This window comes from Vanessa atalanta, chromosome 6 (assembly GCF_905147765.1).
Source record: "Vanessa atalanta chromosome 6, ilVanAtal1.2, whole genome shotgun sequence".
In the NCBI taxonomy this organism is placed as follows: domain Eukaryota; kingdom Metazoa; phylum Arthropoda; class Insecta; order Lepidoptera; family Nymphalidae; genus Vanessa; species Vanessa atalanta.
The window spans coordinates 2,306,566-2,332,301 of record NC_061876.1 but is presented as its reverse complement, the minus strand read 5'-3'; the positions used below and the strand labels follow the sequence as shown (position 1 = coordinate 2,332,301).

General features: G+C 32.0%; 1 protein-coding gene across 5 annotated transcripts in view; it reads left to right on the top strand.

The window, feature by feature from the left end:
* Positions 1-25,736, top strand: part of LOC125064884 (E3 ubiquitin-protein ligase HECW2) — a 103,463-nt gene that overhangs the window by 64,157 nt on the left and 13,570 nt on the right. The window contains exon 1 of one of the 5 annotated variants that reach the window (XM_047672185.1): positions 19,293-19,676. The exons of the other annotated variants lie outside the window; for them this stretch is intronic. Within the exon in view, the coding sequence (XP_047528141.1) occupies positions 19,636-19,676 (41 nt within the window). The 5' untranslated portion in view covers positions 19,293-19,635. Of the gene's footprint in view, positions 1-19,292; positions 19,677-25,736 lie in introns of those variants that run through there. 5 annotated transcript variants of the gene reach the window in all.

The following is a 25,736-nucleotide window of genomic DNA, read 5'->3' as shown; positions in this document are numbered from 1 at the left end:
TGTATACCTGTCTATAATATATCCTAGATTTTTTTTAAATGCGAGAGTATGTTTGTTTGTTTTTTTTTTTCAAAATAATGCTGGCAACACTCCTCGGATATATTTTTTAAATAACATCAAACATTGCCATATCGTACTATTATTACACATAATATTTCCCAATATGATGACCTCAATATTGGTCATTTTATCCACAGACATGAATCATGTTTATTTTTTATTACTATTATATATATTTTTACTGCATTATATAGTATACTATAAAAACGAATGTAAACAAACAAAGAAATCGTTGTGTATTTATTTTTATAATTACTACGTTAAATTCGTTAAATTGGGTAAAGTTATACCCTTGATACATTTTTTTTAAATAACGACCATACGAAAGTCAATTTTCCCGAGCATCGGGACTATGGGAGGTTCTAGATCGACGCATTCGTCGTCGTTGCTTTATCGTTTCCGTTACGCCATCTCCTTCTGTAACATGACGGTCTCAAAAACGGATGTCACGGTCCTCTATGTCGATTACCTGCTCTTTCTCTCCGCTTAACATATAAGGTATTTACTGCATATGCTGGGCCACATTGGATATGACAGTATTTCTTAACTGCTTTGTTGATTTTACAAAACTACCCGAAGTGTTCAATGCCAAATTGGGCTAATAAAAAGGTAATTAGGTTTTTCTATCAAGAAATTCTTAGTATCAGTCTGTAGTTTTAATACTGGCGTTCATGCTCTTTTGCCCGATGCACGTAAAGATTCTGCCTCTGAATTATTTTCTTTCGAATCTGATTAGCTGACCCAACGGATTTAATAGTGAAGGAGGCCCTTGTCTTTGCGCTCACACTGCGTAAATTCGTCAAAAAATGGCTTGCCGGAAATCAAACCTGTTAAAAATAAATAAACGTTTTTGGGATGACACAAATAAAAAAACAAATCTTTAATTATCCGTCGACAAAGACGTAATAAAGAGTGCTATTATATAAAAAAATATTATGTACTGTTATTAAGGCAAGTAATAACATGAATCAAGTGTTCATGATAAGTTTATATTTTCAGTGTTTTACGTTACAACTCAGTAAAGTCCTTGACATGGCTCGTATTCATGAACAGGTTGTATGCGGCATAATAATTTTAAATACATGAATGCAACGTCTAGGTGTAATTTTTAAGTTAAGGATGATGATTACAGGACGGGAAGATACTGATGACACTTTTCTTATCTATCAATTAATTACGATGTGATTAATGCTTTCTATGATTTTGTACATATTAGTGTCATTAACTTACTTTAGTACAAAATAAAATGTATGTCCAATTCACTACTCCAAACGTAACGTAATATAACTTCAGTCATTTTAAATTAATTGTGTAATGAATGAAAAGTTTAATAGTTAAATGGTTCATGTTTATCCTCCTGGTCGATTTCGGACAAAGTATCCAGTCTCCTTCGTGACGGAAATAAACAATAGTAGGCTTTTTTCCTAGACTTGAACTCGAACCATCGACGATTACAATGTAATTGACTCTACTCGGACCTTATCGAGGATAGCCCCATAACTCTTTATCGATATGAACCGACAAAACCGATTAAAGTGGTATATTCAGGAAGTAAAAATTAGTTCACGGTTTCAATCGACGATCGATAAAACACGATTTCGATAATCAAACAATCAACAGTTTTCGTTAATTTTCTCACGTCATTGAGTGCCACTTAAGATTTCGATAATTTGTTACCGATCGCTCGTCTAAATTTAAAATTATTTCATAGCATGCCATGCAATTATGTAGGTTTATTCTTTGAGAATAAGAATCATAATAGTATGCAGTTTATAGGAAATATTCAAAGAACATGTGAATTTATAGCTTGGAAAATTCCTGAGCTATATACATATATGGCCGGAAGCCTTGATGCCAACTTTTTTCTTTTCAATCAAATAAATATTATTAAGTCAGTTTATTCACTTCTTCGTATTTATGCAGTACAATAATGTCTTGAATGTGGATTCATTGGGAGAGGTCTATGTTCAGCAGTGGACGACTTATGGCTGAAATTATGATGATGATGAATCTATTGTAGAAAGCTTTTGACACCATGTATGGCAAAACAGTCTTAGCTCCATTATATTTTACAGACTTAGTGATATTAGAGTTTTATTTTGGTGAATATGTCGTAATGTTTCTGCATATCTAATTGATTAATTGAAGGGTTTAGCAATTAATCTGATTGTGTGCTATAGGGGCGTAGATGCGGGCGCTGACACAATAAACATCACTCCGCTCCAAAGACTAACCCACTTGGCACTAACGTTGCAATAAATTTAACGAAAATTGGATTGAGAGTCGAGACGGAAATGTTTTATTTCGAAATCCCTAAGTGCAATTGGTTGTCTTCAAGTGTCTTAACTTAGACTTTGTTCAAAATTCATTCGTATGACTAATGGTGTTATCTTTTCTATAGTAGATTTATAATTTATTAGGGCCCCGGCTTCGCGCGGGCCATATTGATCTATATTAAATTTCCAAGGTGTTTAAGGTACTTAATTGGATAAAGATTAAGGGTTTATTCCTTAAAATTGTTTCGTAAATCAGCCATTAAAAAGTAAAGGATAAAAAATGGTTATTGTGGGTTATCCCTAAGACATAGACATATATACCATCGCGGACTTTTTTGTAGACCTTTTTAAGGTGTACAACACTAGATTTACATCATTACATACATTATTTTGATTTATCTCGTAGGGTTCAGCCAGCGTTTGTAATTTAAGCGCAAAAAAAATGTTTATTTACGACATCTCATTAGAAACCTGTAAAATTATCTGTACTATACACATAAACCTTCATCTTGAATCACTCTATCTACTAAAAAAACCGCATCAAAATCCGTTGCATTGTTTTAAAGATCTAAGCATACACAGTGACAGACAGCGGGAATCAAACTATTTTTTATACTTTGTAGTGATGTTCATTTATAATACCTTCAGCTTCAATTGTTTTCGTGTACATTTATTCTTAATTCAAGTGAGATGATCACGCACGTTTATTTTCCAATACATTGTACTAGGTCATACGCGGTCGGTATGTTATTATTTGTTTGTCCGTTATTTTGGCGTCTGTAACGTCATATATTTGTTTCCTGTATTGGTCTTTATGAGAAAGTAAGAACTATAGTGAACCTGTTATACTTTTTGATACTTACACAATGTCAATCGCCCGTACACTCCAAAATGTTTATACAAATTAATTACGTCCTTAGACGTACTCATGCGATACTTGTGCTGTTATGAAAACAAGCTTATTATAATTCTTTGAATTACATTCTTATATTTATAATTATTTTAATTACTCAAGTGTAGCCGATGAAGAATTGATGGTAAGTTATTTATTACTTCCCAAGTATCGATGGCCATCACTCTTGGCCAATTTTAGGTATGTTTTTCCGGTTGCACCTAATCAGTTTGGCCTATCTGGGTAGGTACCACTCACTCATCATACATTTTACCACCAAGCATTTCCAAGGTTGGTAGCGCATTAGTTATGTAATAAATAGTTAAAAGTGCATACGGCACTAATAGCAATGGTGACCACTTACCATCACGTGACCCATTTGTCCGTGCCTACTGGTGCCATAAAAAATATTAGGTAATGCTTGAATTAAACTGAAGATTTTATGCATTATGGTACGTTCCATTTTTAAATATTGGTGCTGAAAACTATTAAAAGATATCCTTATATGCAACAGGTACATATTCGTTGCAAAAATATCTCTTTTTATTTCGATAAACTACATTTTATACAATATTCTGTAAGAGCATACTTCATATCTCACTCGTGAATTGCTGAAAATCACGAGTGAGATATGGACGATTAAAAATATCAAACTTTCAGACTTATATCCACATAGCAAGTAATAAATTGCTGCGAAAACCGTATTACTAATTCGAATAAAGGTTTTTATAAATGAAAGAGATGTGGAATTGTATGTAAAGTTGCTACAATGAATCTGCAGCCGCTCTTAACTCTTATGGTTTTTATAATTATAACTACTTACATATTTTTAGTACATATTGTTAACAATTCATTTATTAGAAATGAAAACAAAAGCTTCGTGTATTTTAAACATACATCTGTATATAAAACAAACATGTCGTCAGTTCGGAGTATTACAATAAAGACGCGCTTGCACCGCGTTGGCAGCTATTTTTGCACTAGCGTTCAGTATTTCTTGGGTATAAATATTCTTCCTGCGTTGTACGAAGTAAACAGCCAAACAGTTCCTAGATCTCAGTCCTATTCCTGGAGGTAGCTTGCCAAATGTTTTCCATCAAATTTTAAAATAACATTTATTCAACCTTTTGTTTCATTTTACAAATGAAATGAGCCGAAGGAAAACTGTTTGGTCATACAATCCAATGTCAAAACTTGTACGACTTATTTGCAAAACGTTGGAATATCTGAAGTCTTTAAAACTATTTTGAATGTTTTTTTTTTATTCATTACAAAAAAAAAATCGAAAATCTTGAAAATTGACAAAAATGTTTATATTCCTAATACTTAAAATGACAATATATTTAGATAATTTATATGCATTCGAGTTCAGTGATGGTTAACTTTAATTATTAATGTGTATTTATTGCATTATTTCAACTCCAAGTTTCTAAGACCTTTTTAATATTTTAGATGTATTTAAATCAACACAAATGTAGACTACGTTAATTCCTGTATTCGAATGTTTTATTTGTATATTATTATTAAATTCGGTATTAACCTTTGGCATTCTTAAATTTCTATTTAAACACTTCACGTTGGATGAAACGAAACGAACATTAATCGTGATATATTCAATAACGTAGTCCTTTGATCGTCTTTTCGCCCGCTTGACTTGTATCTCCTGCCAGGAATTTACGTCTATTTCTGAGACAACTGTGACCAGGACTTCTCGACGTAATTGGAAAGAATAAATTATTCTCTTACTATTGATTTAATATTATTTACCATAGTCGTTAGTCGTAAGACGTCCATTTTTGTACAAAGGTATAAATAAATTTGTTGTCCGTATATTTATGTATATATTCGACAATTGTTAATGTAGTTTCACTTGGTGGTACGAACCATTTAGGTAGGCCCACTTATTACATATTCTATCGCCAAGCAGAATACTTAGTATTGATATGATCTGGTTTGATGGGTGAGTGATTCAGTGTAACTACGAAAGGCGCAAGACAGCAAGACACTTAACAATTAATCTCATACCTACCGATGCTATAAAAAATGTGATTTTAGAACGTGAAATAATAATAATGATCTTCACGACTAAAAATTGGCAAATAATAATACTTATACTTACAATATTTACATTTCTGAGTAATTTTAAAAGGATTGACAACTGTTGTTGTAGTTTTATGTTTATATAAATGTTTTAAGATTAAAATCACAAAGTACCTGTACTGTATGTACATATGCTGTTTTACTTTTCTTGGTCTGTTTTTCCCTCATTATCTTTATCTCTTGCTATATAAGTTAAATTTAAAACTGTAAACTATTCTTTATGTAACAATGCAAAACCACCAAAGGGATGCATGTAAACTCGTCTCGGATGCTGATCTCTCATATTATGTCACATAGCGTGAACCCGTTTCTTTGGAGCAAAAAAATCTCATTCGCGCGAATATTTCCCACACTATAAATAAAAGATCCACCGCAAAACGTATTTATCGTGAGGACAACTACGCAGGTGCATTACGTATCCTTACAGATTCCCGTCGTAAATTTAAATGTACATGCAATATTACCTTCTCATAACAGGATATAAGGGTCTAAATTGATTGATATATTTAGTATTTATTTTCAGCTGCTACCAAATTTAAATGCATCTGGATTATTTGTACATAATTGACGAGGAGTCTCTATTGTTGAACTATAACGGAATAGTCTGTAGTAAGAGGATATGTTTATAATTTTTTTGTCGTATTTCTATTGGAATATCAACAGCTTATATAACAATATAAATACCAGAGACTTAAAGATTGCTTATTGTAACGTCGTACGTGTTAAATCATGGCTATAATTCGCTCCCCCTTACGCATTATTTTAGAACCGAAAAATGCATATCAGAGATTGGGTTTTTAATTTTTGATAAGTCCAATGAACTTCAGGCACAAGAAATAAAACTAAAGCAAAGACAATAAAGTTCGCTTAGCATTTTCTTCATCTTAAAGACTGTCGAGTCCGACAACTAATCAAGTAAGAATATCTGTTCTGATTTCACGTTTAATATCCCGTAATCAGATCTCGGTAAACTATGACATTATTCATCCAATAATGACCTTTATTTATTTAAATGTAAGAGTGATTAATGCGAAACGCATTGATTTGATTGATGAATTTAGACAGGAACGATTTATTTCCAATTTCTCCCAAAACGTAATAGGTCAATAGGTAATATTTTTATACTGTGCCAACAAATGGAACTCATATATTTTATTAAATAGAAGTTAATTTAAATTTGTGATGCCACATCATACAACTTGCCAGGTGGTAAAGACGGTGGAAGGCACTCTGGGGGTCCGTTGACGGTGATATTTAGGTATATACATATTTTGTTCGTGAATTTGCTCTTTACAAATAAGCCTTTTTAATGTTTGATTACTTTCGAATTAAATTCAATGCTGTTATAATTTGAGAGTACAAATAAACTATGTCAGTGTCATAATAGTTATCCAGTAATTATAAGTACATATTGTATAAATATATCTATGTACGTTTAATGACAGTTTTTTGTTATTATTTTTAAATAAATATTATAGCGAGATAGCGATAAAATAAATATTTTATCGCTATCTCGTTTTCGTGTTTGGAGTTGAAAAGGACACCTACACTTAGTCTTATGAATAAGTTCAATGATTAACAGCCGAATACGAACAAAAAAGCGATGTCTAAATAGTTATACACTTATTGAATGCATACAAGTACTTGTACTGGGTAGACATTATTTTGATATTCCTTGCTTTTCTTATTTTTAATGGAATGTAACCTAACACTAAAAATTCGTTCCAAATTATTGTTATTCTTCAATTTGTCAATATTTCTTATCTTATCGATTTGAAATAAAATTTTTATTCAAAATGTAACGGAACCCTTACCTTTTTACTCTTAAAACTTTTTTCCGTGTAACGGGACGCTATACGGTCGCTCATACTCAGGTAGACGCGCCTGCGCACCCGCTGGCAGGATAACGTTGCTACGATATTGCATACGATACTTGAATTTTGAAAGATTGATTCAATTCATACATTCACCATTCAGAATTTAAGTATATTTTAAACATTACAATAATAATGGAAATAAATTCGTTATTTTTCTTATTTCTGGTATTTAAAATAAAGCAACTGTTAATCTATAATTAGTAAAAATCGAAGTGCAAAAAATTAAACTTGTTTAATATAGACGTTTTACTCCTTATAATACGCATATTCTGATTTTATATCAAACATTACAAACTTAACGGACGTTTTCAGATAACATATTTAAGTTTTTTTTTTTTTAACTTACCGTAATTCATATACATTATGCTTAGATTAGACACTGAATCGTTACGTTAATATATGTATCAATCGTTATAAGTATTATGACTCTTCAAATATATATTTTTATAATATTTACAGATAATTATATCGAAAATCAGAGCAAAGACAATCTAATCGCTGCCGTTTAAAATGTCTTTGTTCTTAACAGTTCGGTAATTATATGAAAAAAATGTCACAAGAAACAATGGACCTAAACTGCCATTGTCTTAATTCGGTGAAAGTAAGAGTCTAGGACATTTCATAAATAGAAAGAAGACAATAAATATTCGAAAATCCAATTTACAATTTGTTCAACAAAACCTCGTAACTGTTACAACTGAACAGCGTCTAATAAAACAAATGCTGTTTTAAAATCAGTCAAAGATGTTGCGACAATAGGTATGTTGTAGTAACTGGACCCCCGTTATCTTGTCGCTAACTGTACGGTAGGGTAGGTTATGGACACACTTATATAAAATTTATGAAAATGGTATAGTACAAATTTAAAAAATATGGGCTTAGCTCGTCGCCCGCGGCTTTGCTCGCTTTTTACGGTTGGTTGTCAGGTATTAAGCATAAAAATGCTCATGTTCTTTGTCGGCGTTTAAGCTTGTTTCATACCAAGTTTCATCAAATTGAAAGAGCAACAGACAGACAGATATAGTCACTTTCGCATATATAAAATTAGTATAGATTACATATTTAATGTCTGCGTTCTTGTTGAAGTTAACTTGAATTATAAAAGAAAAGTCGACACTATAATCATAATTTGCGTAAACTTGTAACATAATAAACTAAAATGTACATTAGAACCAGTTTTCATACCTGTCAACCGTTGGTCCATTGACTACGCCGGAGTGACAGCGACACACGAGATGCGTGCGCGCAGTAGGATGCTCCCGACACAATAAAAAGCTTTTTTATTTACACACAACAATAGTATTGAAGTACCTTTGAATCTATTATATATTATAAAAAGACATCAATTGTTTTATTTTTAAATCGCTCCTATCAGTATAGTAGAGTGTCATTTTAATGTTAAACCGAGATAAATATAGAATAATCGGATATTGATGAAATTCTGTTAATAAAATATCGATGCTCTGGATTAGCATATAAAGTACCAAAAAGCTTAAGAAATGGCTATTAAACGAAAGAATTTCCGATACAACTGTAATCAAAACTAATTTTAGTATATTACATATTGTTAAATATAGAAACATCGATTAGATTTTGCAATAGTTCTCTGATATATATGTATTGTGTAATAAAATGTTAGTATAGCCTCTAAATAACATAGATGCCCTACATTACATGCTGTACATAATACAATATTAGTATATATCATGGATACTAATGATATTGCTGTCCCTTTCTTTTATGTAAAGTTATTTGAAATGAAAGCTATAAATTATTACAAGTGCTTAAACTTTAATCTTGTCAATATCGTTGAAATAAAACAGTCTAATTATTGACTGATCGTGTTCTGTATTTGAAAAACTTTTGTTTAACTCTTGAAATATTTAAAGACATTGTTGAAATATTCTAATTGAATCTGTATAAAAAATACACGTATCTATTTTAAATATTATATAGAATTTAAGATGTAATTAAGATTATCTTTATATTTTGAACAATGCCAATTTAATATATTTTTTTAAGCGATGAATCCACAGATAAAATTATAAAATTAATACAATTAAATCCTTCATAAAGAAATTAATTAAGGTTTTATTTTACGCAGCGCAGTTGCTAACAGAAGCCCTGTTAGCATGTCATGTGTAAGAATAATAAAAACAAATGAACGCAAATAACTGACTAAGCCGGAGTTAATAAGGATGCGTCTATTGTACACTTGTATTCCCGTAATTAATAGATCTGTACTTTATATTATAAGCATTAATTGATCTATTTTTAAATTTAGAATCATTAATATTGTTTTGAAATCGAATATTTCTTTCAGCTAAAAAGGTTAGTTTTATTTAAAACTTAATAAGTCGTTGTATATTACGTATGCTTTCTAAAGAAATTGATGACTTTTTGTTTAAGAAGGTTTATATAAACCTCCTTTCTTTGTCGTATAAAATAAACATACTAACTCGCAATTCTATTAAAAACGAACATGATATAGTTCAATGACCTTATTATAATTTTATTCAATTTATAGTTTTCTGTAGCCCTTCTTTTATTCAGTTAAAGAAAAGGTCATAGGAGAATTGTTTTATATATAATTAATGACTGTCGTATCGGTATATATCTTTACTTATGATTATTATTGCAATGGCAACATTTTTAGGTAGCCCAAAAATTTCGATAAAAAAAAAAATATCATTGACTTCCCTGGTTCGAATCATACTAAAATCACACCTTATATTGTTTTATATAGAATTGCCGATACAGTTCGTTAAAGTAATGAGCGACCGAAACCAACCTTACGACACGAACGATTATAAGAATCGCCTGATACCTATCGTTCCGATTCTGATTAAACGAATCGCAGTAGGTCAGGCACGAGTAATTAACTCTAGGTTAAGTTGAACAATTATAATTAATTTATCGATATTTATAATGGAAGATGTAATCGAGACGTAGTTTTTGTTTCAATTGTCTTTCTTTTTTTTTTCTAAAATCCAGAGGCAAAGGTAGAAAGAGCCTTGATGAAAAGGTCTTATAACAGGCATGCAATTCATTTTCACATTCATTTTAATTCCTTGGAAGCCGCTGGAGTTATGTTATCATAGTTCCTATAACTACCGGAACACATGTTTACGAAAGAGCTGTTTGACGGTCGGTAACTGTCGAGTGGCCATCCTACCAGACCGGTCTTGTCTGGCCTATTAATTTTTGCAATATAATTCGAATAATATTATAAAAATTACAAATAAATATTATTTTAATCAGTTTCAGATATTAAGTAATAGGTATTACGAGGCAACATTGCAATGTACTCCTATTTTTTGTAAACAATTATCCGATACGTTTCGTGCCCCACCTATTGTACGATAACTGCATCGTTGACTGAGCTAGCTTATAAAACCCTAGATATCGAGGCCTTGGGTTTAAAGCCCTTTTCGAAACAAAAAAAATAATGGGTTTTCGTGGAGAACAACTCAGTACTAACCCGGAGACTGAAACATGGCATTGTTACACTGGACCGCTGGTTCTGTGTCTGTGTTATTCTTTCTGTCGAGTCAAATTTGCCGTCACATCGGATTATGAAAAATGAGACCGCTCCTGTATTTGGGCATACAATTGTATATATTCTATTCAAAAGATAACAGGAAAAAAATCCAAATAAACAACATTTGACAGCAATTTGACGCGATATCATTGGCGAGGGCTTGATTAATCTATGATATTCACTATGGATTTGCGGATTAAAATTGAAATAAGTGGTTAAGTGCAATAGATTTGTATTATAAATAAAGATATATTAATCATAAACTCTTAGCAGAACATAGCTGAGTTATGAATGTGCTATACGTCCTGCGCCTAGACTCTTGCCTAGACTCTCTTGAATGGTTAGAAGATATTGTCATTTTACGTTCATGTGACTTCGCTGGAAACGTTCACGCAATTATCAAACCGCACGAATTATTGAATTAATCGGATGAATGGTTTAGGAAAGCATGAGATACGATATAAGAAGTGTTCGTTTTTACATATATAAGATTTTATGTAATCAAATTAAATCTATCAAAGAATCATGATAATTTAATTACATATACATGTAATCAAATCAAGTATGCCTGGACGCATCGACGATTAGAAGCCCATATGTGGCGTAACGTGCATATTACATGGAAATAATGTATTAACAATGTTTATCAACCAATTACTATTAATTATATTAAATAAAACAAAACAATCATTCAACAGACATTTTGGAACCATGTCGCATTAAGTACAGCGAATTGTTAAACTAACAACAAATATCTAGAAAAAATTGGAATATCGTAATTAAAAATATTTTATTTGTTCCTTATTTAAATTTTCTTCGTAATCTATTTTAAAGTAATATACACACGAGAAAGAGATACAATCATATTTATATAATGTTTGAGGGAGATGGTTGTATTTGTATGTAGTTGAATTTTAATTATTGCAATAGATTACAACTCGGCAACGGCGCATGCGTGATATGCTATGAATCATTATAACGAACTGTTCGTATGATCCTATAAATATTAAATCCTTAGACTAACGGTCGTGAATTGTACCTGTCCAATAGGTTATCAATAAAATAGTTCTAACTTAAACATTTATATTAAATAATAGGTTTCAGACTGGAGTCTATACATATTTTTACATTAGATAACATTAGCATCCTGTTAATTTCCCACTGCTGGGCAAGGCCTCCTCTCCCTTTGAGGAGAAGGTTTGGAGCATAATCCACCACGCTACTCCAATGCGGGTTGGTAGAATACACAATTGGCAGAATTTCGTTGAAATTAGACACGCATGCAGGTTTCTTCACGATGTTTTCCTTGACCGCCGAGCACGAGATGAATTATAAATACAAATTAAGCACATGAAAATTCAGTGGTGCCTGCCTGGGTTTGAACCCGAAATCATCGGTTAAGATGCACGCGTTCTCTCGCTCTGCTATACATATATATATATAATTTTAATTTACAATAATGAAAATATTAATATCTCATGTAGAGGTACGTCCATTTTTATATCGCGCGAGCATCCCAGTATACGCCTAGTGTATGTATGTATTTAAACTAATGAAAAATAACTTAAAAAAAACCTAAAACAAAATTCCACGTGTCATTATTTCGTCCTGTTAAAATACATGAATAAATACATATTATATCGTAAGATGTAATATTATTGTAGTTACTGAATGCGATACTATAAAATGAGTCATACATATATTAAATTAATTGTTATGACTAAGGGGAAAACATATTATTATGTAGGAATAAAATTATTATCTATGTTGATATTGTTCCTTCAAATGGCATTTGAAAATTTGAATTATATCTCATATGGTTGACTTTTGTAACTAAACAGTTTCTTGGCGGTTCTTCTACGTTCCGAACCGCGTTGGCTTTTTTTTTTAAGTAGGTGGACTTCTCCTTGCAAAAGACTACTTAATTAAAGTATATTTTTAAATTTTTGGAAACTTATTTGGTGGGAGGTGAAAATATAATTTTTAGCTTTCGCTGGTGCGAGGTGAACTCGTCGGTGATGGTTTTTTTTGTGATATAAGTAGCCGAACAGGCAAATACCTGATTGTAAATGGTCACCATCACCTATAGCCATTGGTCGTGTAAGAAATAATAACCATTCATTACATTGAGTAACTACCGAGTTTCTTGCCGGTTCTTCTCGGTAGAATCTGCATTCCAAACCGGTGGTTCACTTAATATGTTTTGTTAAATGACGGTTCAAGAAGTGCTTGTAAAAGCCTACTTGAATAAAGTATATTTTGATTTGATTGTTAATGCGCCCCGAATTTTTAAACTATGATGTTGTTGTTAAACTACCTTACTCCCCCTTCAAGAATGAATATAGTAATACTAAGTATTATTATTTGGCGGTAGAATATCTGATGATTGCACAAAGCCTTACCACCCCGTATATCATTACCGCTAAAATTAGTTAGTTAGCTAGTAATCGTTGAGTGATTTAGATCTAACAGCTGAACGATAGGCATGTTAAAATCGGAGGTTCAATTTCGACGACTAGCTGACGTTTACTTTGAGTTAAGTGAAACATTCAATGTTTCGGAAAGGCCACTATCGTAACTTATTATGAAATATATTTTTACGTGCTAATATTAGATTATGTACGACTTGACATTTCGCCTCTCGAGTTTTGTGTCAAGATACTTTCGCAATACTCGGTCTATCTTCTAATTTGGTTTGGGTTTCGGTGGTGATTTTATATCTTTCCGATTTTTTTAATTATACATATATAATGGAATCATATTCTTGTAACTTATGACGTCTTGCAACTCAATTGTATCTGATTTCCTGATGTCGTAAGCATGTGCTATTTTACAAAATAATACAATACTGATGTCTATACAATACAAAGACAACTTCCGACATTGACAATTTATGGAAGTTACGCTGACGAACGGACAATCGAAAGTTTTGCTTCAGACCAAACTGCTAAATTTAAGTTGAAAGATCATCTATACCTACTAATATTATAAATGCGAGAGTAACTCCGTCTGTCTGTCGGTCGGTCTCATGTTCTCGGCCAAACCATTGAACCGAATTGAATTAAATTTGTTATGAAATAAGTTTGAGCTCCAAGGAGGCATTATTATCTCTGTCACCTGAGGATCAATCCTTAAAAAGCGAACGAAGCCACGGTCGAAAACTAGTACTTAACTACGTACAGAGCCGATACGAAATTCAGTATAAATAAACCAAACGAACCAAAAATTACATAATTTAATTATTTTATAAGCATAGTTACGTATAATCAGTAGAAAAGAGTAACTACTGAGTTTCTTGATATATTATCTATAACTGGAATTTACTGGACTTTAAGCTACCTAGCTAGTTTTAAAATCATACAATAAACAGTAATAGTAACGGCCTGTAATTTTCCTATAGCTGGGCTAAGGCTCCTAACTTTCTCCTTAAATGGAGAGCTCTTTAAGGAAAAGGTTAGAAACTTATTCCACCGCGCTGCACCAACGCGGGTTGGTGGATGCCAATGCGGGTTGAAAATCTTACAATACGCCAATTTAAAAGAACTTGGAAAAGCCTAGTCGGATAAAGTTATTTTATCCATTGATTTAAGTTATAAAGATTTCTAAGAACTTCCTCATCCCATATAAATTTCCCTAAAGTATAATGTTTCAACATGAGGCGAATTTGATACAAAAGAAATGCCACGTAAATGGGTCAAACCTCATAGGGGTCCTTTAGATGGAGAGATGCGATGTATTTCAACACGAACACGTGGAAGGCGCAGCGTTGAATTTTAATGAGCCCGGTATATATGTTACTGTATAAGCTCGAACTACGGTAAAACTTAAGATTTTCCAGTAAAACCTAAGATTATCTATTATGAATGGTAAATGTCCATAAAACTTTGGGATTTACCATCATTCACTTGGTAAAGCTTAGGATTGACATGTTAGGTTAGTTTATGTTGGAAAGGTAAATGTCCGAAAAAGTCGTCCCTTTATAATAAATACTCACATTTACCAATTCATATCAGTAATCTTAGGTTTTACTGGAAAATCTTAAGATTTACCTTAGTTCGAGCTTTTACAGTAACATATACACATCATTAACAATATACCACTTGACCTAATTTTTATTGTTGAAATTAAAAAAGGAACTTATTTGTATGAGTTTCAATAGCCACTCATTTTGTTATTATAAATGGTATAATGCAGCTGAATCGAATTCTAGGATTCAATGACTTCTCTATTTAACGGTTCGTAATCAGAATGAAACATTATTGCCTACTAAGCTTACGCCGACTATCTGTTATAACGTCGTATCATTAGTATTAGTGACGAGTAATATATCCATATCTCTATTCTCTACTAATATTATAAATGCGAAAGTAAGTCTGTCTGTTACCCCTTCGCGCTTAAATCGCTGAACTAATTTAAATGATCCTTCGATGTGCGAAAAGGGGGGGGGGGGAGTTTGTATAGGCAATTAATCATATCTGAAGTCAAGAATATAAAAGTCATTATAATTTAAGTTTTCGTAAATAATGCTCGATAAGGCTTCTAAGGTATTTCATGCGGATAAAGCCGCAATTGTAACTAGTTTCTTTATATAAAAGTAACGGTGACCGCTAAAGTAATGTTAAAACCCATTGACGGTTATGATCGAAACGTATGATAATAACTTATATCTCATACTAGCTGCGTGTCCCGTCCTCGTTCGGGTAAATTCCATACAAAGCTATTTCCAGTTTCAACCCATAGAATGTTAACATTTCTATTTTCCAAATCTAGTTCGATCTAGTTAGTCTAATTAATTTTTAGTTTTGTTTATAAACGGATACATAAAAACAATCACTATAAACGTAATAAAATTTCTGTGAACTAACTCTAAGCGGACAGACATATAAATACTGCTTCTCGGAATATAATGTCGCGTAATTTTAGAGAAAAGTCATTACTATCATATGTATAGCACTATGCAAAAAAATCGTGTCCTCGTAAATCTAATTTCAACATGTCACGAGTAAAATACGACGTGAGTTACTGAAAAGCACTGCAGACTCAAAAATATCTCTACCTCATTCTCACCTGCGCTGTTGGAAAAGGATAGCGTATAGTTAAAAATTAGCAAACTTGCCTTGCACGAAATGAAGTAGTCTTCTGATTTCCAGGACACAGTGAATCTAAACGCGGGCACATCTCATTATCGACACGCAAGGCAACGTGATTATCTCAATTATTCTCGCAATCTATAGTAATATTATAAATGCGAAAGTAACTCTGTCTGTCGGTCATTCACAGCCAACCCACTGAACCGAATTTGATGAAATTTGTTACAAACCAACCTTAAACTCAAAGGACATAGTCATTTTTTATACCTAACATCCCCCGACCAACTTCTTAAACGCGAGAGAAATCGCGTGCGACAACAATATAAACTAGAAATCGTTAAATAAATTATATTAATAATGAAAATAAAAAATCAAACGTAAACATAAACTTTATTGTACGTGCAGATTAAAAGTATCAATTATTGTGTTATATATGTATTAATTGTTGTATATATACGATGTGTAGATGTTAAAATATTAGAACATACTTTAAAGTGTCTAATCTGCCTTTATCACAGCTGTTATTGTCCTTATTATGTGTATATAATCTAATGTCTGTGTTTTCTTGCTATTATCTGTAGAGGCAGTATTTATCGTTATTGATATATTCTAGCAACCATTATATATCGTTCAGTCGATATTATTTCCATCGTATAATATTTTTCAAACGTTTTTTTTAATAATGTTTTTGCTTCACTTAAAGTTAATAGTCTAAGCGAGTTTCTTTTGCTCCGATATTATGCTGCGTTTATATTAAAAAAAAAGAAAAGATAATTATTCTTTTACGTGATTCAAATTGATAAATATTAATTTATCCTTATAAACTTAATTGACAATTTTATTTTGTTTACAATTATTCCTTTGAAGTTTTACAATGACTTCTAGAATCGTTGAAAGAAATCGAAGGGCATGGGGGGAAGGCCGCGGTTAATTCTACCATGTGGCTCTATACCGATTGTATGTGCCTTCAATCCGACACGTGCATGTTCCCTCGTGATCTCCCGAGTACAAGATGAATTATAAATGGAGATTAAGCACTTGTTCAGTGGTTGTTTAGACTTTGCTTAAGATTTCATGGATTTAATATACTAGGGCATGGAGCGTGCCTTCTATACATATTTTATTTTGTTTTAGATTAAACTAATTAATTTTTAATAAGTACTAGCTGCTCGGCGTGGTTCCTGATGTAAAATTAATTTTGTCGTAAGAATTGGAAAATAATTAAAAATTTCAAATGTGAAAAGAATTTTCGAAATTCAAATTTTAGTTTCAGATATTAACGGATTCGAACAAAAAACAAACTCTAGCTTTATCGGTATAGATTATTAATAATGATAATAAAATTACCTACTACGTACGTGATGTTGAAACCACGTGACCGCTCATGTTAACAAATAATTGAAAAAAACGTTTTTTTTTTTTTTTATTTACAATTTAGAACAAAAAGTAGTTATAAATGTTGCACTGGTGAATAGGTTGAGTCTGACTCAGTCAATGATATCACTTGAAATGACTGCATCGTTACAACGCGAGACACAAAAACACAACGTAAATATTGCAATTTGAAATTACACTTCGACCGAGAATAAATATGAACACATTACTTGACCTGATAACATTTAAAATGTTTATATATATATATATTTTTAATCTGTGTAAATACACCGTTTTTCACCTACTTTTTCATAATTCCTGAATGTGTAAAAGTACATTAACGGTTTTTTAAACGATGTAATTACGCAAACAAACTAATTGTTCAAATCTCGCAAGCTGAATTAATACGGCTTCCTCTTGTCCTACAGAGTTGGAAATTCACATGTTGATTCAGTATTCATGGTAGGCTTAGCCTGGTTTATATCCAGGTTTGTCTCCAAGCAAAGGAATTTTTTAAACAGCCAAGAGCGCACTCAAGAAATTTTGTGGACAAGCTGTTCAAGCGCAGGCCACGGGTTATACATAGTATAAGGGAATTTGACTCTGGAAGAGTTCCCCTTGATGCAAAGTTTCATCTGACGTTATTCACGATTGAGTAGTTCCATCGCTTTTACTTTGATTACCGCAATGGCTTAGTTTGAAATTGTAACGGACTTCTCACTTTGTTAACACACTTAAACCCGTCCGTAGCTCGTATTTAAAAACTTGATGCTATGACATTTTTTGCCGTATCCAAGTAAAGAGTAATTACAGAGTTGCCTGACGGCTCTTTTGAGTTAAACCGTCGTTTTGACCTGGCGGTAGCGCTTGCTTCAAAAGAACTCGAGTATGTATGGTTTAATTAAAATAGTTTTCTAGGTTGAGACTTCTGTAACCTTTTATAAGTACGAAAAACGTATATGTTCGAAAAAATATAATTTCAATAAAATATTTTATGCCTGAACTCAGTACGGATAAAACTATTTTAATTCGACTATACCTTAGTTTGAGTCGAGCACTACAGCCAAATCAAACAACTGATCTCGTAACTAAACAAGAATATATTATAACAAATATAGTAAGAGTAATCGGCAAAAATAGAGGAGATCGGCGAATAGTTAGATATGAGTTTCACCAGAAGTACAAAAACCTAAAAACAGAACACGTATCTTGAAACTATAAAATAATTTGAAATCAAACGTCATTGGATGGATAGTTGTTTCGTAAGTAAAAAACAGAGTTATCTCTATATCATTACAGTATGATGAATTAATTGTTTATGTTAATAAGTTACTGGAAAATTGTTCATATCATATATAAGGCGATCCAGCAAAAACGTCTTTTATAACAAGCGAAAAATTCCAATGCATATTAAAATTATTTTGTAGTGTGTGTCTAAGCATTTTATATGTATATTTATTTTTTACTTAAATGGAACTTAAACCTTGTGTCTACTACGTCAGCAACCTCCTTAGGATTGTGACGTTTTAATTCAATCGATGCAGCGATGTTAGGTCAACGTCTCGTCATTAAAACATTCATTTATATGATCATTTACTTCTTAATCACATTATTCACATTCGTATCTTTCCAAACAATAAACTTTATAAGAAACGTGTGAAAATAATTTTTTTACATGTTTTTAATATATTATTCAAATTGACGTCTAATTATTTATTATATTATTATAAACTATTATTATATCTATAGCTGTATAAAACACAGCGATGCTTAAGTCAGGTAGATAATAGAATAATAGGTATAATTAAGGCTTGGCATTGTTGTCTTAATGTTTACAAGCGAGTAGCACACGCGACGCCTCCAGGCGTTCAACGAAATAAATCAACGAAATATCCGAACTGCATGTAATGTCGCGTGTAAAGACATCGCTCCGAGGCCTGTAAACGTCGTACAAAAGTAACTCAATAGTAGCCAATGGAGACAAACAGCCGGATAATTGTGATTCATAGTGAGCTTACAATTACCTACCCCTGTAGCGAGCGTAGCGGCCCAACGTAGAATCTACGGCAGTATCGTCCGCACCACGTTGACGAGCGCACGTGCCCACTCGAGTCGACGGCCCTACAAACGTTTCGTGACTATGCGACCGCTTTCAGAGAAAGACAATTGAATGAGCAAGGATTGTATTGTAATGAGCATTCAAAGCAGGTAGAGGAGCCCTTTCGTCAGTGAACATCATATCTCGGATTATGGAATACAATTTATGTGATAGATTATTCGTGAAGTGTGACTGAAACTGTGATGAAGGGTTTTGCCTTAGTGGTTGGAAGACGTCAAAATTAGCTCTTACGCGGAACTAGATGCGCGTGCGGTGTCGCCCCGAGGGGCGCGCCGCCGCCAGTTCATCAAGGGCTGGAAAAAGACCATGGGGGTCATATCCAAGACGTTCGGCGTCGTTTTCAGTCTGTAAGTTAACGTTTGTAAATAATTTATATTTTTTTAAATATTATCGCGTATTATAAATTAATTCAATTATATATTATCAATATGAAAAAGTGAAACTATAATACTCTTTTAAAATTTCAATATAAATACAGCGATTACATTGAATGAACCGTATGTAATTTACCATTTATGAATATTTACCGTAATAACTTTCATTTTTTATATTATTTGTAATTTTATCTCATTTATACTCCACTAGCGCGATATGTAAAACATATCAGAGCAATTTATCGCTTTAGTCCACTGAAGTACGACGAAGCGTAATAAAAGCCTATTATACGTTGCGCAAGCGCGTCTATTCGCACGTACGACTTGATGCGCTTTCGCCTCGCTAACCTAATGGCCCTATGATGTCAATCCATCTCTTTTCCGACACTCTCACACTCGTGCGATTGTTATACAATAATTACGAGAGCATTTGGGTTATTGTTTTTCTTTTCTTTTTTTTTACAATTAGCGGTTAATTCGCACAGTTTCGTGTAACGGAAGTTCGTTTTCCATTATTGTCTGTACCTTAACCAGGTCATGCGATAAGAATTAATTCATGATATACCATACGTAATAAAAACCGACGAAAATTTCACGAATCCTTTTTTTTCTTGACACGTAATATCTAACATTATATGAAAATGTTTTAGTATACATGTACTACAAAATTCTTGAAGATTAAATATAAAACAAACTCGTTGTTACACCGTACTCTCAGATACATCTTTTATTAATTCATTTGTCTGGATGAATACGTCTACCGTGTGATCTGAGCTAGAGTTACCCTTATTATATCATTATAACATCCGCTGCGAGCCTTCGCTGTAATTGAGTGTTATTTTGAACAACTAGGTGATCTAAATAAGAATTTCAATCAATAAACATCGTACAGAATTCCTTGGTACGTTGTGTAAAATAATACACTATTTATACGATAAAATTCCTTATTTACATGGAGGACTTTGTTGAGTGGAAACGAATCAAAACTAAATTAAAAATATATTGTTTTTTTTTTTAAATACATATTATCTGTGGCGTGTCACCCGCAAACTTGTTAATGTGTGGGTGAATTCTTAAATTTAAAATTGGAACAAGTTGCATACACCAATTGAGCTGCAAATCTTGGGCGTATTTGTAAATATTGCAATTTGTTAAAACGTCTGCGAATAAGAGAAAAAAAAGTTTTAACTGTTCACTAATTAAATAATATTTAAAAAAATATATTTTCAAATAAATTTTAATTATGATTATAATGTTATAATGAATTATATAAACTACAAAGAAATGATTTATAATAATATTTATGCAATATTAAGTCCTTGATTCAAAACTACGTTCATTATAATTGTACAACAAACGCAACTAACAATTTGCCGCGACTTCGTATTTAATATACGACATACTGCACAAAAGTATTATTTCGGTATTTTCGGTAATTAATCTTCTTTATATGTTAATTTTTAAATGAAATATATGGTCATAACCGACGATGAAATTGCAAGTAATTGTGTCTATGGTGCTCTAGAAACATCAGAACACAAATCGATAAATTTTTTTGTTCTCAGAATAACGACTTAATTTTTTTTCTAATGAATCATCTGTATATATCACGATATCCTATCATTCTATCTCTCTGTCTCTCTTTTGGATTGCTTGTAACTCCAATAAAAAAAAAGATTTAAATTGTAATTTTAATATCGATGACCTTTTTATAAAGATTTTTACCGATTCTACTGCCCAATTTTATGATAATTAATTAATTATCCGCTATTAATTCATACTCAACATTCATCATATATTTATGCTAATGTTCGATTCTAATCCTCAAATAAATCTGGCGGGTGATTTAGGCTGAGACGAAAAAGTTTGTGTACCTGTAAATAATAATAAAAAAAAGCAATAAAGATTTACTTTTTCCACGTAGGCTCTTAGGAGCACTTTTGAATCGGCTTTTTACAAGATTGTAACAAATGAATCTATCTCCAGTTCTGGGTGAAGATTCTACCGAGAATAGTCGTGTAGAAACGCCATAGTTACTTAGTTTTAGCCATTCATATTTAATTCTAATAATAATTAATTGCCTCCGCTATATTTCCTTATCCATAAAAACTTATTAGTAATATGTGAAATCCACGTTATACATACATACTTATATCTAAAAATGATCCAAGTTATCAGTTAAAATTATTTCTGTGCTAAAATATACGTCTATATTCATATATATGTATACTTACATACATCGTATGTTATGACTTTAGGAACTTGTTTAGAAGTACTGCCTATTTTCGTGTATAAATGATAAATTGATTTACTTGTAGTATTTTGTGTTTATTTTAAATATCATTCATTAAAAAACATGTAGTTCTTTTACTTACATTAAAAGCAATATGAGTTCATTTAATTGTATACTTTTACTTTCATGCTCAACTAAAACCTAGCTGCTCATAAAATATAAAAGAAAAATAAGGACTCTTATTGTATAGTGAGCAGAATTAACAACGCTTTGAGAAAAAGCGGTCGCCGACAAAAGCGACTCTTACTTAGGTAGTCGGAGATTAGGATAACCGATATATCTTGGTCTTTGATGTATCCGGATTCACTTTTATCACTGGCCTGCAAATGCAGTGGCACGGAAAATAAAACAATTGAAATCGACTTTTTCGTTGCGAAAAAATATTCGATCCGAAAAGAACGAGGACCATTTCCGTTCTATTGTTGTTTTTTTTTTCGTTATTAATAGCGATATGCTAAATTATATTATATATTATGGATTTTGACTTTTTGCAATCTATAAATCTAATTTGATGGACGAAATATGTAAAAGACCTTAAATGGTAGTTAAAACAATTCGCGGGTAACGTCACGTTTTTTAAAAAAAACAATCTAAAATCATATTGTTGCCTTAATATTAAAATTTAAATGATCAATTTAAAGCGTACAGTTGTAACATTATTTTATTTTTGATTATTTGCATTTGGATTTTTTTGGATGATAATAATAAAATTATCTCAGCTAACGAATCGAAATTACTGTTTGTCTATTAAGAACGTTTTCATTTGTTTTACGAGAAAAGGAACATTAGTTATCATACTAAAATATTTCATTATCTTTAACAATGCTTACTTAGACATCAATTTATTTACAAACTTTGGCGGAATAATCGTGTCTGCCTAAAGACTAAATGCTAAATACAAGACTAATTAGAAGCAGTTTACTGAGTTTAAATTTTTATTTAAAAAACATTAGTATTCTCTATGAATAGAATTATTCCCAAACAATACAAAAGCGGTGCTAATCAGTTCTCTAAGAACTCGACTATCTTACTCGTGAAATGTTGGAAACGGACTAACATACGCTAGTTTGATGAGTGTATCTTATGACCTTTTAGACTCGCATCTTGCGAAAGGTTTTGTATTCGATTTTTATAATTAGCTTAACATATATATTGATAACGATCAACATAACGCGAATATTATCGATTTATTATGGTTATATTTCGAGAAGTCCAAAAGCAAGATTTTCAGTCTGCCCTCGAGAGTTTATGCCGATATCTTTACGAGTAGGTATAATTACATCCTAAATGCTTTCATCGACAAATAAACAAACGAAATGTTTCTGAAGGTGTGATTTACAAAACCCCGTTGGTTTTAAATTCAATCGATACGACACGACTGAGATTTTATAACTGTCGTAAATCGAACTCAGCCTGTGCCTTTCGTGCCCCCATATCGTTAGTCGCGGTACAATCAAAATCTCGTAAAGTGTAATGGTTCGATCGTAATGGTAATCTACTCGTTCGATATGGGAACGACCATTGTCGATCAGAACGATCCGCCATCGATAAACAAAGTGATCTGTTTTAATTGACACAGGAACTTGGCCCCTTTTGTGAGTGCACTTAAGAGTCATTATGACGTGCATTTATTGTTTTTTTTTTATCTATTAACATTTAACATAGGTTTTAGACAAACATCGTGTTACGGATTATAGCGTGCGTGGTGAATCGTTGTTTCCTATGCTCATGGTTTTTTATGGAACGTGAAAAGTTACGCCACATTCATTTTGATGTATTATTTCTCTTTCTAAAAAACATACCACAAATGTGTTAATTATTCTTTTTTAAAAGATATAGTCATATTATAGTTAACGCCGATGTTTTATTGATTCCCTAATGTATTTGTTAAGTTTAAAACAATATAATACAATTGTGAGACAGCCATTACATTTTTAATACGAAAAGTAATGAATCAACAACACTTTGTCGTGCAAATAATATACAGGTTTACATTTTATTAACGATGAAAACACTCATTAATGTTTTAATTAAGTCGAAACCAATATTTTGACATGACACGACAGACATCAATCTTAAAAAGAAAAAAATATATATGAAAAAAGAACTAAAGCCAATATATATAAAATTTAAACATATAATGTTAAATAAAAAGGGGTAGGTCGTCAGGAATGGCGTTGTGGCTGTACAGTGTTGAGTCGCATGTCCAGATATACCAAGGCTGACTACATTGTAGGATGTTACTTGACATTCGATCTAGTATGTGGCTAGTAAACGTGAATAGTACAGAAACGGTAGAGAACAGGTTGACTATAATAAAAGGAAACATGGATGTTCCATTTTTAAATGTGTTCACATTCTAATTTTAAACGCTAAAAATTGTTTTTTTTTTAAACTTAAAATGCTAATACCTCTCGGCTTTATTTTAAATGGCTCATTTTAATTGTTACGCCTAAGTATTAAAATTTGTTCAGATAGTTACCGATAAAGCCGTGTTAAAGTTAGTCACAACTTACATAAAAGAAGCCATTTGCAGGAGTGGCGCTTAAATCGGTCGTTAACCCTAAAAATATTTTACTCAATGATAACAGAGTTTTCCAATGCGAAAATTGTGGTAGCTCTAATGAATCAGAAATGGGTTTGACATGTTTACGGTGTTGATAAAATAATGCCTTTCGTTATGTTTTAAAATTACAAATACTCGAAGCCCGTTGTCCAGCACTGGGCTATGTTCTCACTGTTACAAGTATTGCACGAAGTTTGGCCTAAATCATTTTTCAAAATCATCAATACCACTTATGTTATGGAATAAATTATTTCCACTAATAAATATTATTAAAATATAATCCGCATAAGTCTGACGCGGGTCGCGTCTTTAAATAAAAACATAATGATATTATAGTATATTGTAGAATATTTAGTATCTATAGCGAAGCCAGGCTGTCTGATATTAAAGGTTATTCCATTCAGGCGTCATTTGAATCAGTTTTTGCTCGTCATCAATCTCATTCTTCCCACTAATTATCTTAAGCCGATTTTCGTAAATTGAAAAGTTTGAGGTGGATCCTTTTTATGAAATAATGATAGGTTTATGACGTAAATTATTTTGTGCATTATAAAGTTGTTGTTGAGATGTGTTTTTTTTTCGTTTTACGGTTTATTTTAAATTTTTGCTCGTGTAAAAATTATCGATTTAATAGATGTTTTATTGAGTTATCTTAGCTTCTTTTTTTAAATTTCAAACAGCTGGGCTGAATGGTTAATAGGCCAGCTGATGGTAAGTGGTCACCGCCGCCAATAGATGACTTTATAATAAATACTTTTATTACACTGAGAATACGCCATCCAGATTGGGGACTAAGTTGTTATGTCCTATTTACCTATGTTGTACTGGCTCACTCATACTTCGAAAGACACCGATACTAAGTTATTTTTTTGGGGTAGAATATGGTATCTACCCAGACGAGCTTACACAAGCCCTACCACCAAGTAAATTTAACCTGTAGTTAGTCTCAAAATATATAGTAATGTTACTATTATTTAGTGTTACTGTTATTCAGTAAAAAGTATTTTTTTTCAAGCATTAAACGCAAAAGTTCAAAAGCTCTCTCTGCATTTGTTTTCGTCATTATGCAATATTTCGATCACGTCATAGAAAACAATGTCAGAGCCAAGGTTTGAACGAATTATCGACTGCGAATGCAATAACAAAATTACATTAAGTGGCTAGAATACTAATA